The sequence below is a fragment of the Scyliorhinus canicula genome, chromosome 9 (genome assembly GCF_902713615.1).
Source record: "Scyliorhinus canicula chromosome 9, sScyCan1.1, whole genome shotgun sequence".
NCBI lineage: Eukaryota > Metazoa > Chordata > Chondrichthyes > Carcharhiniformes > Scyliorhinidae > Scyliorhinus > Scyliorhinus canicula.
Genome location: NC_052154.1, coordinates 100,339,091 through 100,356,133, shown reverse-complemented (window position 1 = coordinate 100,356,133; position 17,043 = coordinate 100,339,091). Strand labels below are relative to the sequence as shown.

The 17,043-nt window shown below is 48.5% G+C and overlaps 1 protein-coding gene across 1 annotated transcript in view; it reads left to right on the top strand.

Moving 5' to 3' along the window:
• LOC119970997 (integumentary mucin B.1-like) overlaps positions 1–17,043 on the top strand; it is a 41,327-nt gene that overhangs the window by 4,097 nt on the left and 20,187 nt on the right. The window contains exons 2-4 of the mRNA XM_038806121.1: positions 8,355–8,392; positions 8,480–8,620; positions 13,297–13,357. Coding sequence (XP_038662049.1) covers positions 8,355–8,392; positions 8,480–8,620; positions 13,297–13,357 — 240 coding nt within the window. The remainder of the gene's footprint in view (positions 1–8,354; positions 8,393–8,479; positions 8,621–13,296; positions 13,358–17,043) is intronic.

Sequence of the window (17,043 nt, the reverse complement as noted above, 5' to 3'; positions counted from 1 at the left end):
TGGGCCAAATGGCTTCCTTCTGCACTGTATGGTCTATGTTCTGCATGCGTTGTGCCCAACACTCTCAGTGGTTCCGCTGTGTATGTCCTCAGTTTTCCCGATGACATGGTTAGGAATAAGGGTTGGAGTTCAGTGCGAATTTTATTGAATATTGTTTCCCTATCACGGAAACGCCTGCTCCAGTGTCGACTTCCATCAGTGTGGGATGTCCATTCAACCTTATGGATAATTCAATGGGTTTTGATTTCACCATCGTTACAGAATTTAGTTGTTCCTCGTCGGAGGTTGGTGGGGCTTCTAGGGTATGCATTCTCCTGTCCCCCAGCCCATGTGGCCTTCTCCAAGGTGATGGTTTTGGGCTTCTATTTCTCCTTTCTGGCTCCAATCTCTGGCAACAACTACAATATTTTGCCGGACAAAAAGCTGCAGGGGCTGCCGTCTGTCTGGGCCTGATTTTCCCTTGCTTGGGAGGGCTTCTGTGAGTGGGTCTGGTTAACTTAGTATCCACGTCATTCCTGAGGGTGGCTATGCAGTTGCCTATCCTCCAGCAATAGTCCCGTAACTAAGTTTCACTTGTATGGGCGTCTACCTCCATCGGAGTACCCTGTAACTCGTGTGCTCTGCTTGCTGCTTTTTCTAAAGACAAAGCCAGCTGCAATGCTTGTTTACAATCCAGCTCGGCCTCTGCTAACAGATGTTTCTGTATTGCTAAATTATTTATTCCACATACCAAACGGTCTCATTTCGCGTCAGGCCAAATTTGCAAGCCTCGGCTAATCGCCTTAATCTTGTTAAAAAGTTTGTAATTGACTCCCCAGTGTCTCAGAATGCTGAGTAAAACCGGTACCTTCGCAGGATCAGAGTCATTCACATGGAGTGAGGCTCTGTGCTCTCTGCCTCCTCTTCACAATCCCTTCCAGCCTCTCGCGTCTAGTAGGATGATTGCCAGTGGCTCAATTGCCGGGGCGAACAGAAGTGGGGACAGTGGGCAACCTGCCTGATGCCTCTGTGCAACTGGAAGTATTCAGAGCTGGTGGTGTTGGTCTGAAAGTCTTGGGGACATTGTACAGGAGTTTCACCCATGAGGAGAACCCTGTCCCTAGCCCAAACAACTCCAGTACATCAATGAGGTATTTCCACTCAACTCTGTCGAAAACCTTTTCTGCATCCAGGGAGACGATCATCTCTAGTGTTCTCTCCCCAGATGGGGTCAGTATCACATTCAGCAGCCGTCTGATGTTCGCAGTTAGCTGTCTACCCTTAACAAAGCCTGTCTGGTCCTCTGTGACCACCTTTGATATGCAGTTCTCCACTCTCTTGGCCAGGATTTTGCAAGTATTTTCATGGACAAATTGAGCAGCAAAATAGGTCTCCATGATTCACATTCCGTTGGGTCTTGGTCTTTTTTGAGTATCAGCGATATGGTAGCTTGTGTTAGTGTTGGAGGCAGAGTGCCCATCGCCCGCGAATCTGCGAACATCTCCCTCAGGTGCAGGGCGAGAGCCGGACTACATTCCCTTTAAGACCAAGCTGTGATGCAACCGGATAAGATGCTCTCTATAGCACATCTGTAGAAGTATGTGAGAGTCGATGCAGACATGCCGAATTTCTTTAGCTTCAGTTGGAAGTAGAGAAGTTATTGGACTTTCTTGACTGTTCCTTCCACATGAATGGATCAGGACAGACTTTTGGACATGGTTAACCCTGTCAGGATATGCAGACATGCACATAATGAGATACAGACAGGCAGCGAATGAACACAAAGAACAGTACATAACCAATCAGCAGGCAGAACACTTGAGGGTGGTTTCCCACTATAAAAGGCACGAGGCACGAGGCACTCACACTCCGCCTCTTTCCACTGGGGACATCTACAGAGTGAGTCAGGGTGTATATATCACATAATACCTCCAGCACGTGGCTAAGAGCTAGTTTTTTTTACACACAGGGTAATGGGTGCCTGGAACTCGCTGCCAGTGGAGGTAATAGGAGCAGATACATAGAATTCCTACAGTGCAGAAGGGAGGCCATTCAGCCCATTGAGTTTGCACCGGCTCTTAGAAAGAGCACCCTCATTAAGTCTACGCCTCCACCCTATCCCCATAGCCCAGTAACCCCACCTAACCTTTTTGGACACTAAGGGGCAATTTAGCACAGCAAATCCACCTAACCTGCACATCGTTTGGACTGAGGGACGAAACCAAAGCACCTGGAGGGAACCCACGCAGACACGGGGAGAAAGTGCAAACTCCACACAGTCACCCGAGGCAGGTATTGAACCTGGGTCCTTGGAGCTGTGAGGCAGCAGTGCTAACCACTGTGCCACCATGCTGTCCATAGGATGATAGTGACGTTTAAGGGGCATCTTGACAAATACATAAATAGGATGAGAAATCCTGCCACTGCCTTGAAATATTCAATGATCCACTTCCACCAACTTCTGAGGCAGAGTTCCAGAGTCGCACAACCCTCAGAGAAAATAAATCTCATCTCTATCCTAAAATTAGGGAAACCCCTAATTTTAAAATAGTGCTCCCTAGTTCTGGACTCACCGACAAGAGGAAACATCCACTTCCACCTTGTCAAGACCATTCAGGATTTTATATACTCCCATCAACTCATCCCTCACTCTTACAAAACCCCAGTGAAAACAAGCCCGGTCTGCCCAAACTTTTCCTCAAGACAACACGTTCATTCCAGGTATCAATCTAGTAAACCTCCTCTAAAGGGGCAGCATGGTAGCATTGTGGATAGCACAATCGCCTCACAGCTCCAAGGTCCCAGGTTCGATTCCGGCTTGGGTCACTGTCTGTGCGGAGTCTGCACATCCTCCCCGTGTGTGCGTGGGTTTCCTCCGGGTGCTCCGGTTTCCTCCCACAGTCCAAAGATGTGCAGGTTAGATGGATTGGCCGTGATAAATTGCCCTTAGTGTCCAAAATTGCCCTTAGTGTTGGGTGGGGTTATGGGGCTAGGGTGGAGGTGTTAACCTTGGGTAGGGTGCTCTTTCCAGGAGCCGGTGCAGACTCGATGGGCCGAATGGCCTCCTTCTGCACTGTAAATTCTATGTAAAATTCTATGTAAACCGTCTCCAATACATCTACATTCCTCCTTACCAGGATACCAAAACTGCACACAGCATTTCAGATGTGGTCTCACAAATGCCCTGCATAACTGAAGCATAGCATTCTTACTTTATGTTCAATTCCTCTCGTAATAAAGGAAAACATTCCATTCGCCTTCTTAACGACATACTGTACACTTTTTGTGACTCAGGCACTGGAATTTTGATCACCTAATCGATTCTGGCCAATTAGGGATGAGTACCTTGATAGCTGGGCGGGTCCTAGTTGTTGTCCAGGCACGTAGGCACTCCCAAATAAGGTAAATGTGATGAATGTTATCAGTAGCTGCTATAACGGTACCTTACCTTTAATGCATTGGCCTTTTAAGACCGGGCTTAGAACCCTGGGGACTCCGCCTCTGGCTCCGCCCCCAGGAAACGGTACATAAGATAAGGCTCACTTGGCAGCATGTGATGAGCACACTTCTCGGCTGCTGCACAGTTCTCAGATGATTAAAGCCTTTAAGTCATCTATCTTCTCTCCTGTGTCATGATTGAGGGTATCTCAGTAAATATGCGCCCCCGAGGCAGTTACTGCTGCTATGTTTCAATCTGTGTCCCATTGTCCTGGGGAAATCAGTGATTGACCGGTGCAAGTATCTACGTAGGTCTGGTTTCCTCTGCACAATGCACAGCCTGACCTGACCACAACTCCCATTGTCCTTTATGGGCGGCCATTTTAGATGTCCACAATAGGGTGCTCCTAGTCGGCCCGGAGAGCACAGGGCAACATGCATGGCATATATTACCCCCTGGACCTGGGGCATCTTGCAGGGCTTGGTCCAGGTCAAAGATGATGTAGTTTTCTGTTTGGGCAAACAGGGCATCTGTAACCTGTCAGGTGCACCTGTGGGCTGTAGGCTGTGAGATACCAAACAGGTCCCCACTTGAGCCCTGCAAAGATCCTGAGGTGTAAAAGTTCAGAGCTGCAGTGACCTTGACGGCCACTGGGAGCGGGAGGCCTTCTCCTCCACGAGGTGCAAAGTCTGCGAGGATATGACACAGGTGCTGCACCACCTCCTTCTTGAGTCAGAGACTCCTGTAGAATGCGCTGTTCAAATGACCAGCGACACCTTTACACCCCCGGCTGTCGCGGGACTCCTTCCCTAGCCTGATGGGCGGCTGGGTCCTCAGGGTGTGCAGCGGGATCCAGCACATTGTCTGCCGCCTCAAGCATCTGCAGATGTTGCTGCCTCTCCAGCGTCTGGCCACCTGGCCTAGCAGTAGTACCACTCGGGCAAACTAGGGAAAGCTCTGGGTCCAAAATACCTGCTCTCACGTTCAATGTCTGTAAAGCATTGGGAGAGGGTGGTAGACTGGCGGACAGCAGTGACTCTACTGTGGGACCCTCCATTACCCCATTGATCCCCCCTCCCCACCCGGAACGCCCTGCCAACGTACACCCGGCTGCAGCGGGCTCCCCTCACCGGACCCCAGACCCTGTACCCTGGACACCCACTCATGATGTCACCTGGACCGGACGCTGGTCCCCTCCCTGTGGCTCACCACCCTCCGGCCGTGGACATGTCTCCAGAGCTGTCTCCCATCACCTGGGTGTTCTGATGTTGGCTGTTGCCTGTGTGGTGTTGCCTCCTGCAGCGTCCAGGCAGTGTCCAGGCATCACGGTTTGATTGTGATTCTGGACAATGACTCCTGCATGCCAACGGAAATCCACTTGGGTTGTGTGAAGTGCTCACTTAACCACAGCAATAGCCTCAGGCGCACAACCAGAGGCAAAGGCAATCGGTGGGGTTATGGGTGGTCATTGGGGCAGACGGACAGGGACAAGGTTTGCCCCCAGAACAGGTACACACAATCCAGGGGTGGACATGGTGATGCCACGAGGGGCTGCCCCCTGCTTTCTCCCCACCCTCCCATGGAAATGCACCCCTGCGGAGGATGCCCCCAGCCGAGGGTCCCCCACCTCCCATCGAGCACTGGGGGCCCAGTGCCCCCGGGCTCTTTGACAGTGAGCAAAGATGACTACTCACCTGCTCAGCTCCCCTTAAAATCCCTTCCGCCAGTTCACATTTTTCAAAAGGAGTACTGATTGGCACCAGCGTGAGCACTTGCCGGGGAGGCCAATGAATGGTGGGAGGCCATTGGATAAGGGCTGACTCCTATTAATTTTATGAAAATAGGGCTTAAATGGTGATAATTGGTTTCTCGCCACACTACGGCGAGATCCCAATTTCACCGATGGGAGCGGGCCTGATTGCACCGTGAACTGTTTGGCGCCTGGCACGGTTCTCGTTTTCGGTCTCTCCCGCTATTCACCGGCCTTGTTTCGCTCGTGCCCCTAGACAGCAGACTGTTTAAGAGATCTCTGTAATGAGAAAGTGCAAGACATTTTTCCACAGGTCTGTAACATTCTAACTCTGTGTCTCAGGGGCTAGGAAGAGCTCAAATTGAAGCTTAAATTGAGAGCATTCTTTATAATACAGCTGGAGTCTGTACAGAAATCAGGCAAACCGAAGGTCTGCAAACTTTCTGATTTGAAGCCCAGTAATATCTCAGGGTGATAGGAGCTCCATCTGATGGCCAAAAGCCAGAATTGCATCGACCTGAATCATGTGTAAGGCTCCACCTGGTGGTGGATGGGCATAGTTGCACCGACCTGGAACTCTTGTGTAAAACTCCATCCAGTGGTCGAAGGACATCCAGTGGTCGAAGGACAGAAGAAGTGCACCGATCTACAACTTTCTTGAAATAATTTATTCCCCAGAGGCTGCAACCGCAACAGTGACGCGTCATTTCAAACTTTTCTTTCAATCACCATTTTTAAAAATCCTCTCCAACCCTTAATGTGTCTGTCTTGTGTGTGTCTGAGTGGAGTGTGGGACGGGGTTTTGGGATTAGGTAGACTGGTAGACCATTGTCATGTTATTTCTTTACATATTTATCTTTTCCTCTTATTAATTAATAAAAGGTTTGTTAATATTTTACTTATAAATTTGGTGTCTGTAACTCATTGGAGCAGTCAGGGGTTAAAGATGTCAGGAAAACACAAATTATTGGTTAATTCTGTTATGTTGGTACTCCAGGGTCTACGAGGCTGGGACTGGCCATGCACTCACCCAGGATGTTGTAACATACCCAACTTGCTTGGCCGGGTTATCAAAACACCTTCCTTGCCCATCAAATCTTGGTGATGGATTTGAACCTGGAGTTTCTGGCTCAAGGGCGGGAACATTTATCCACTGTCACAATACCTCCTCTCCCTTGGATTTGTCAAGGTGCAAAATATTGTTGAGCTGAGTGAACAAACTTAAAATTTTGCATAGTTGTTCATTTCATTCTTTACCGAAGAAGAAAGCAAAATTATCACGAGAAGAACCTTTCCCTCCCTCTTTCAAGAGTTCCACAGGAACTCACTTTACACTATATCCTTTACAGCTTGGAGTTGTCACAACATATGTAGAGGTGGCCATAACTTTTTTTCTTCCATACAGTTTCATCCAGCCCAGTACAGAAGCAGGTACTGGCCAGTCATGGGATGTGTATTTCAGTGTCCAAGAAGTGGGACAATGGGTGGGATTCTGCGCAAATCGTTGGGGTGGGAAAAAAGCAGCTCAAACCCTGGCGGGAACCACTCCGGCGTCGTGCCGCCCCAAAGGTGCGGAATCCTCCGCACCTCCGTGAGTTGGCACATGCGCGGGAGCACCAGCATCTGCTGGCGTCATCCGCGCACATGCACGGGGGGGGGTCATCTCTGCGTCGGCCATCACGGATCGGTACAAGGCTGATGCGGAGGAATAGAGTGCCCCCACAGCGCAAGCCTGCCTACGGATCGGTGGGCCCCGATTGCGGGCCAGTCCACCGTGGGGGCACCCCCGGGGGCCAGATCGCCCCGCGCCCACCCGAGGACCCCGAAGGCCGCCCAAAGAGCTGGGTCCTGCTGCTAGGTACCAACCTTGATTTACACCGGCGGGACCCTCGTTAAACGGGCAGGACTTCGGCCCATCATAGCCCAGAGAGTTTGGGCGGCCCTGGGGCCCATTGCGTCGCGCCGGACCCCGCCATTCTTCGAGGCGGGCGGCGCGATTCATGGCGGGGCAATTTTTTGGGGGGGCCGGAGAATTCGGAGGACGGCGGGTGCGGGATTCACACCGACACCCGGCAATTCTCCGACCCGGTGGGGGGATTGGAGAATCCCGCCTAATATTTGTACTGACTTCATAAAGGGCAATCTATTTATTACCTCCCTCCTCAAAAGAAATGGAGGATGAGGGTAGGAGAAGCATAGAGAGGAGTGTCCTCTGTCAAAAGGTGATGGTGATCAGAAATATGCAGAAGGCAGTCAGTCAATTCCTTTTGAATGTTACCTAACGAATACAAACATACACATGTCCAACAGCTGGAAATTTAATCCACTAAATTCAATTGGGAACCACTAAAGTTGTCAACTTCAAATTGGCCAACATGCCCACAAACGTTCCGTAGAATTTAAATTTTTTACCCATGCTGCATTTAACATCATAGTAGAACTTTTCAGATAGCTGGTGAGCTATAAATAATTTCCAGGGTGTTGAAGGTTGCTGATGGAACCATCAATTCAGCGAACACGTGTAGTTGGATCTGAACAGAGGCTTTAATACACTTACAATACAGCCAGCCTATTCATCATTGAACTTCAGGTGAAATGGCAGGCTGGCTCTAAGGCACTGATCTTTATACATCGGTCCCAGGGGGAGGAGTCCTGGGCGGAGCCAAGGGAGGAGCCCAGTACAAACTCTCGCGTACTCCCAGAGCGACTCCCCCTGGTGGTCGGATAGTGCAACTGCACTTACAATGGGTAGATAACGAACATGTATACATGGAGTGATATTGGCAACTATATAGAGTGTGAATCACATTCACCACAGTTGTCATTCATTTTGTCCCGACAGATTCATCAGGGGCATTCAGATACAAAATAACCAGAAAATTGGTTACATGGAAAAAATAGCTTTACACCCAAGGTATCGATTTGCAGGTTGACTTATATTATGCACATTGAGTGAAGTTCTTCCAGAGGTAGACTGCAAATACAGTACTTATATTCAACATGCAACTTATGTAATTAAGTAATCAATGTAAGCCAAGCATCAGAACAAAACATGCCTGTGGTATTTTCCATGTTTCTGTGCTCTCCCTTGATCTCCACAGACTTTAATAACTTAACCAACTGACATCTTCAGCAAAATACTTTGTATTGTAAATTTTCAAACCTTGACAGTGTTTGTTATTACAGGATTGCATTGCACAGTGAATGGTGTTATAATTCTTCAGGTAAATACAATTTAATGTAGATAATATTAATTTAACTGAATATCCTATACAGATCATAAAAAATGTAATCTTTCCTTATTTCTGCAGATTGGAGAAAGTCTTGAACTGAAGGAAGGCAACTGTGTGAGAGCAGTAATAACTTGTCTTTATCAAAACAATCAGTTAATTCTCTTGAACCAAAGTATTGTACACACATGTCCTAATGAGCCCCCACCAGGCCACAATTGTGTGAGTATTTTACATGAATGTTCTCATTTTAATAGTTCTTCAGTGGGATTCTCCGTTGGCGAGATCCTCCGCTTCGCTGGCAGCGCACCCACGCCCTCTGGTTTCCCGATGGCATGGGGTAGCCACTATGGGAATCCCCATTGGCCGGCTGTGGGAACGGTGGATCCTGCTGCCAGCGGGGGCGCGCCTCGCCAGAAAATGGGGCTGGCAGGATGGAGAATCCCGTCCCTTTTTTGAAAAAAAACATTGGTAACACAATGTTTAATTCCCTCACAAAAGCTTATAACATATCGAGTTTCATTTGATACATTGTATTTTGATGTTGTTATAAGATCTTTTAAACATATTATGAAAAAGTAAATAATACTTCTATTGATTGAAGTCAGACTGATTGCTAAAATGAAAAAGAAAGCTGCTCTCCTGACAGAATATCTCCTTCATAAAGCTTCAACTCTGGTTATTCGTCTCTGTATAGTACAGTCAATTCATGCTTTCTAGATGTTAAGCCCCATCGCCTCTGTACCATGTGCAGAAAACTTCCGAAGAATCTTTCCAGACAAATTTGGGTTCTAAGCCAAGTATTAGATGGGCCTATTATAGGTTAGAAAAAGAGATGGGTTTTAAGGACTGTCTTAACAAAGGAGAATGGATGAAGAGGAAGAAAGGTATGGAGGGAATTCTCGAGTATTCCGGAGAATTCCAGAGAGCTAAAAATACAAACACCAATGGGAGTGAGGCAAATAAAGTTGGGAATGCAATTTTAGACTCTTCCATGTTCTTATTAAACAGCAGGGGCTGGTTTAGTTCACTGGGCTAAATAGCTGGCTTTTAAAGCAGACCGAGGCAGGCCAGCAGCACGGTTCGATTCCCATACCAGCCTCCCCGGACAGGCGCCGGAATGTGGCAACTAGGGGCTTTTCACAGTAACTTCATTGAAGCCTACTCGTGACAATAAGCGATTTTCATTTTCCATTTCATTTCACTTTTCATCTTCCTTTGCCTTTCTTAGAAGCTTTTCCCTTTAACTCACTTACTAGGACTCTTGATACCATGGACAATTGAATACTGTCTTGATGTTTGAGCATAGCTACCCTTGACCTGTCCTATGGTGTTCAACTGTTGTATCCATATCTGGATCAAGTTTCTGATGCAGTCTATTATTAAGCAATTCTGGTAAATCACAAACTGAGATTTGATAAGAACGTTATTTGTTGTGGGCGGGGGGGGGGGGGGGGGGGCGCTGTTGTGAAGGGGGTATGGAATGGACTGAAAAGCAGGGGGGGTTCAACAACTCAATTATGGGATATTCTCACTGGGGGGGGGAGAAAAGAGGGTAGTACTGCCCATGTGTGTGTGTGTGGGGGGTAACATTGCCCGTGGGTGGGGGCCCTCAAGCTCACTTATTATAGATAGGGACACCCTTCCGAAATGGTGGCCCGATCTCTGACGAGCCAGTCTGGCCAGCATGTTCAGCTCCCCAGTGATGAGAATAATTCTAAAAAGTGGGGGCTACCCTGGAGAGTAACTCACAAGGGCCCCAAAATTGACTTAAGTGCCATTAGATAATAGTCAGGAGCTTGCCAAGTGGCAGTCAAGGAGCTTCCAGGGATCCTCTTTCGCTACGGCAATTATAACTTGTCCCTTTAAATCGAGCCAATTATTTCTGCCTCAAATCTGAATTTAATCCCCATGTAAATTCATTGAAGTTCATAATCGTGTTTCTAGTACAAAATAACATGGTGTTCTCCCAAGATCTGCTAGCTATGCGAAGTTTCACAACTATTGCCTTTGGCTCTCGCCCGTCTGGGCAGCTGAGGTAATGATAGCTCACCTTTCCAATGGTTCAATTTACATCTTATTATTATTTCATGCAAAAAACTATTAAAAGTACTGTATAAAACTACCTCAGGCTATATGTATCAAAGCTGTAAATAAATATAAATGAATTTTGTGCTTAAACTTGGGTCCCATCCTGACTGGATGAGCTACTGCATTATATAATTTTACAGGTATTCCAAAATTTGAAAAATTCCAGGGGCGGGATTCTCCAACTCCCCGCCGGGTCGGAGAATTGCCGGGGGCCGGCGTGAATCCGATCCCCGCCGTCTCCCGAAGTCTCCGGCACCAGAGATTCGGTGGGAACGGGAATCGCGCTGCGCCTGTCGGCGCCCCCCCCCCCCCCCCCCGGTGATTCTCCGGCCCGCGATGGTCCGAAGTCCAGCTGCTGTCATGCCGGTCCCGCCGGCGGGAATCAAACCACCTACCTTACTGGTGGGACCAGGCGGCGCGGGCGGGCTCCGGGGTCCTGGGGGGGCGCGGGGCGATCTGGCCCCAGGGGGGTGCACCCAAAGTGGACTGGCCCACCATCGGGGCCCAACGATCGGCGGGCGGGCCTGTGCCGTGGGGGCACTCTTTTCCTTCCGCGTTCGCCATAGTCTTTATGATGGTGGACACGGAAGTGATCCCCACCACTGCGCATATGCGGGGATGACGTCAGCAACCGCTGACGCTCCGGCGCATGCGCAGACTTCAGTCGGCCGGCGAAGTCCCTTCGGCCCCGGCTGGCGTGGCGCCAAAGGCCTTTCCCGCCGGCCGGCAGGGCGCCAACCACTCCGGCGCGTGCCTAGCCCCTCAATGTTAGGGCTTGGCCCCTAAAGATGCGGAGAAATCTGCACCTTTGGGGCGACCCGACCCCGCAGTGGTTCACGCCACTCCATCCCACCGGGACCCCCGCCCTGCCGGGTAGGGGAGAATCCCGCCCCAGAATCCGAGATACTTTCAAGCCCCAAACATTTCAAATAAGGGATGCTCAACCAGCATAACATTTTCAAATTTATCTGTTTAGCTTTAGAGGTAACATTTGCTGTAGGATGATCAAGGTGTATACAAATCTATATTTTACAACCTGAATTCAGGTTACTTCTTACACATAATCCTGTACAGCAGTAAAAACATGGGCCGGGATTCTCACCTACCCTGCAGGGCGGGGGGTCCCGGCGGGATTGAGAGGCGTGAACCACTCCGGCATCGGGCCACCCCAAAGGTGCAGATTTCTCCGCACCTTTAGGGGCCAAGCCTTAACCTTGAGGGGCTAGGTTGGTGTGGTTGGCACCCTGCCGGCCGGTGGGAAAGGCCTTTGGCGCCACGCCAGCCAGGGCCAAAGGGACTTCGCCGGCCGGCGGACGTCTGCGCATGCGCCGGAGCTGACGACATCCCCGCGCATGCGCAGTGGAGGGGGTCACTTCCGCGTCCGCCATTGTGAAGACTATGGAGAACGTGGAAGGAAAAGAGTGCCTCCATGGCACAGGTCCGCCCACCGATCGGTGGGTCCCGATCGCGGGCCAGGCCACCATGGGGGCACTACCCGGGGCCAGATCCCCCCCCCCCCCCCCCCCAGGACCCCGGAGCCCGCCTACGCACCTGGTCCCGCCGGTAAGGTAGGTGGTTTGATTCCCGCCGGCGGGACCGGCATTACAGCAGCGGGACTTCGGCCCATTGCGGGCCGGAGAATCGCCGTGGGGGCCCGCCGACAGGCGCGGCACGATTCCCGGCGAGGGGTCGGAGAATCCCGCCCATGTTTTTAGAAGGATAAATTCTCTAATTTGAACAATTCATACTTCAAGAAGAACAGATCTACTGCCTCATTCCAATGATCAGACCACAAGGTCTGGTAGTAAAACTAGCTATTTTCTTTTGTGCATCTATCTGATGCACCTACTTTGGCAGAGGCGCTAACTAATTTAAAATATTAACAAAAATGGATAAAGCCACCTAGCTTTAAACATTTGACCACTATAGCATTAATAATAATTTCTAGGTTTAATGTCCTGGAGTTATTCCGTCAAATAAGCGATATGTTGGTCAGTAACGGCTGGCATGGTAGCATAGTGGTTAGTGTAATGATATATATAGTGCCAGTGCAGCAAAGGGTTAAAATCCGAAACTATGTGTAAATCAAACACCAGATGACGTTATTAATTCATTGTATTTGGGACTGCATCTCCAGGAATTCCGGGAGAAGCTGAAGAGAATTGATTGTAGAGATATAGCACGAGTTCAAGTCATAGTGTAGTTTGCACAAGGTCAAGTCAGTGTAGTTTATTAGTTGGATGGAATATCGATTACTGTACTACAGATTCAGTATTATTAGTTTAGTATCTGTTACTCAGTAAAGTGTGCAACCCTAATCAAAGTTAGTAATGTAAAATAAATTTGTTTTGATTCAAACTTATTTTTATATTCTTTGTCAACACTACACATATGAATAACAGTCAGCACTGTTGCTTCACAGTTCCAGGGTCCCAGGTTCGATTCACGGCTTAGGTCACTGTCTGTGTGGAGTCTGCACGTTCTCCCTGTGTCTGCGTGGGTTTCCTCTGGGTGCTCTGGTTTCCTCCCACAAGTCACGAAAGACGTCCTGTTAGGTAATTTGGACATTCTGAATTCTCCCTCTGTGTACCCAAACAGGCGCTGGAATGTGGAGACTAGGGGCTTTTCACAGTAACTTCATTGCAGTGTTAATGTGAGCCTACTTGTGACAATAAAGATAATAAGTTCTGGATTATGTCTGGTAAGGCACAACTTCATTGTATATTTAAATAAGGTCATGAAAAGCAAAGTATTATCTCGGACAATATGTTGATTATACTGGAACTGAAATATGTTTTTATTTTTAGAGATTTGTAGGTTTCGACTCGACTGGTTGCTGCAAGCTATACAATTGTGAACAAGGAAAATGTAGGTACTCTCTCCATTGCTTTCAAAAACTTGTTCCAAAAAATCTCATTTTGTAAAAATGAAATTAATTTGATAAAGTGTTTTCATAATATGGATTACATAAGGAATAATGATTCCACCGTGCTAATATTGACTGTGCTACAAATAACCATGGCCTGCTTGAAAGAGCAATCCCAATCACGATGATGTGAGGTGTAATTTTAATTGTTCAGTAAAGTAGGTTTGGGTTTATTAAACATTAGGTTTGGGTTTATTATACATTAAAACTCCTGGATAAATGCAGATTGCTGTTGAAGGAATAGACAGATTGTTGAATAATATTTCAGGAGAGAATACTGAAAAGATGTATTGGTTTTTTAAAAAGTTATTTTTAAAATTTTATTTACGGGATGTGGGCATCGCTGACTGGGCCAGCATTTGTTGCCGATCCCTAACTGCCGTCCATTTCAAGAGGGCATTTGAACGTCAACCACATTGCTGTGGATCTGGAATCACATGGAGGCCAGTCCAGGTATGAATGACAAACCTCCTTCCCTAAAGGACATGAGTGAACCAAATGGATTGGATTTGTTTATGGTCACGTGTACCAAGGTACAGTGAAATGTATTCTTCTTCGTGCAGCTCGAACAGATCATTTAGTACATGAAAAGAAATACATGATAGGGCAACACAAGGTACACAATGTAAATACCTAGACATTGGCATTCGGTGAAGCATACAGGAGTGGAGTACTAATCAGGTTAGTCCATAAGAGGGTCGTTTAGGAGTCTGGTAACAGCGAGAAGGAGTTGTTTTTGAAACTGTTCGTGCATGCTCTCAGACTTTTGTATCTCTTGCCCGATGGAAGAAGTTGGAAGAGTGAGTAAGCTGGGTGGGAGGGATCTTTGATTATGCTGCCCGCTTTCCCAAGGCAGCAGGAGGTGTAGAAAGAGTCAGTAGATGGGAGGCAGGTTTGTGTGATGGAATGGGCTGTGATCACTACTCTGATGTTTTTTGCGGTCTTGGGCCGAGCAGTTGCCATACCAGGCTGTGATGCAGCCAGATAGGATGCTTTCTGTGTTGCATCTGTAAAAGTCGGTAAGAGTTAGTGTGGACATGCCAAATTTCCTTAGTTTCCCGAGGAAGTATAGGCGCTGTTGTGGTTTCCCAAGGAAGTATAGGCGCTGTTGTGCTTTCTTGGTGCAAACTCCACATGGACAGTGGCCCAGGGCTGGGATTCAAACCCGGGTCCTCAGCGCCGTAAGCTGTGCTAACCACTGTGCCACCCTTGCAAACTTGCAGATGGACTTGGAACCAAACTTTGCATGCAGTCGTGAGCGTTCAGGGAGTATAGTAGGGGGCTACATATGTAGACTTGCGGGTCCTCGTATTGAGGATTATCATGGAGGTGGTGTTGTTGTTAATTGTGGAGAGCGGGCACCCTATCCCGTCACCCGATGTAACCCAAAGTACCTTGAACTCATCAAGTTCATCTGCACGCTTACTACCGGTGCCCTGTACTACAGCCGAACCAAATCGACAAACCCCTATCCAAACCTGAACCACCCCATCACCTCCAACCCACTCCACCCAATCAAAGGCCTTTTCCGCATCAATTGCTGCCATTATTTCTACCTTACACCCTTCCAAGGGCATCATAATTACATTAGCAGCCTGCACACAACATCAACAACTGCCTTCCCTTCACAAATCCAGTCTGGACCTGCCTCAATCACACCCAGCACACAGTCCTCTCTTTGCAATGCCAGCACCTTCGCATCAATGTTCAGCAACGATATCGGGCTGTACGACACACACTGCCCCGGGTCCTTATCTGCCACAAGTTCTTTTCTTATCTTTAAAAATCAGGGAGATGGACACCTCTGACATTGTGAGCCTCATTGTACATCCTCACCATATATGGCCCCAGCTCTGCACCAAACCCTTTATGAAAAAATGAAAATCGCTTATTGTCACGAGTAGGCTTCATTCACGGCCCCTGTCCGGGGAGGCTGGTACGGGGTTATAAAACTATAGTAGGAATCCGTCCGGCCCCAGACCTCCATGGGTCCCAAACATCCATGCGCTCCATGAACCTCCCCAACTCTCTCGCCACCACCGACACCCTCAGCAACTTCGGACTCGACCGGTTCAAACTCGGATCAAGCACCATATTGAAATTGTCCGCCATAATCAGCCAATGAGTGTCCAGGTCCTGAATCCTCCCCAGCACCCGCTTCAAAGTCCATGTCGTCCTAATTCAGGGCATAAGCGGTCACCAGGACCACCGGCATCCCCTTCAGCTTCCCACTGACCATCATAAATCTACCCGCCACCGTAGGTTGGTGAACCGCCATGGGTCCACTGCGCGTATCTGCTCCATGAATATGCAGAGTTCTTTTGCCACGTTGGAAATCTTCCCCGGTTTGGGGTTTGGCCTGTCAACCCATGGGCCCTGTACACAGTTGAAGCTTCCCATGATAAGTCGATACATGTCTATGTCTGGGATTTCTGCCAAAATTCCACCAACACATCTCCTGTCCCATCCCACCAAGGGTGCCAATACTTTCGACCACTGCTACACAAAAATCAAGGGGCCAATCGATCCATCCCCCGACAGCACTTTGAAAAATCGGACAATAAGATGGTGCTCCTTCTCCCAGCGTACAAGCAGAAAGAATCCAGTTAAGAAGGTAGTGCAGTTTTGGTCTGAGGCAACAGAAGAGCTCCTACATGACTGCTTGGAGTCAGTGGACCGGTCCATATTTAGGAACTCAGTGACCAACCTAAATGAATATGCCACCACCATCACAGACTTCATCAGCAAGTGTTTAGAAGACTGCATGCCAAAGAAGATAGGACGTACGTTCCCCAATCGGAAACCATGGCTTATTCGGGAGATTGACTCCCTACTGGAGGCCAGGTCTGAGGCGATCAAGACAGTCGACCCTGACCTATACAGGAAGTCCAGGTATGGCCGCAAAGTCATAAGGGATGCCAAGAGACAATATCAGATTAAGCTAGAGTCACAGACTAACATCACAGACTAACATCTCGTCAGTTGTGGCAAGGCTTAAACAACATAACGGACTACAAAGCGAAGCACAGTAGAATCACAGGCAGCAGCGCATACCTCCCCGATGAACTCAATGCATTCTATGCACGGTTCGAACAGGAAACCATCAAACCATTATCAACTGACCCAACAGCCTCGGACACACCCAAATCTATCCAAAGTCAGATCGGCCATCTTGAAAATGAACCCCTCGAAAGCGACGGGTCCTGATGGGGTCCCTGGTCGTGCACTCAGATCCTGCGTGGACCAGCTGGCAGATATCTTCAACCTCTTCCTACTCCATTCAGAGGTTCCCACCTGCTTCAGGAAGGCCACCACCATACCATTAAAGAACCAGGCAACATGCGTCAACGACTACTGTCCGGTGGCCTTGACATCGATCATTATGAAGTGCTTCGAGGTTGACGCTACCGCCACAAAAGCACAACAGAGTGTCTACTTTCTCAGGAAACTAAGGAAATCCGAAATGTCCACATTGACTCTTAGCAATTTTTACAGATGCACCATAGGAAGCATCCTATCTAGCTGCATCACAGCCTGGTATGGCAACTGCTCGGTCCAAGACCGTAAGAAACTAGAGTTGTGAACACGGCCCAGTCTATCACTCGAACCTGCCTCCCATCCACTGACT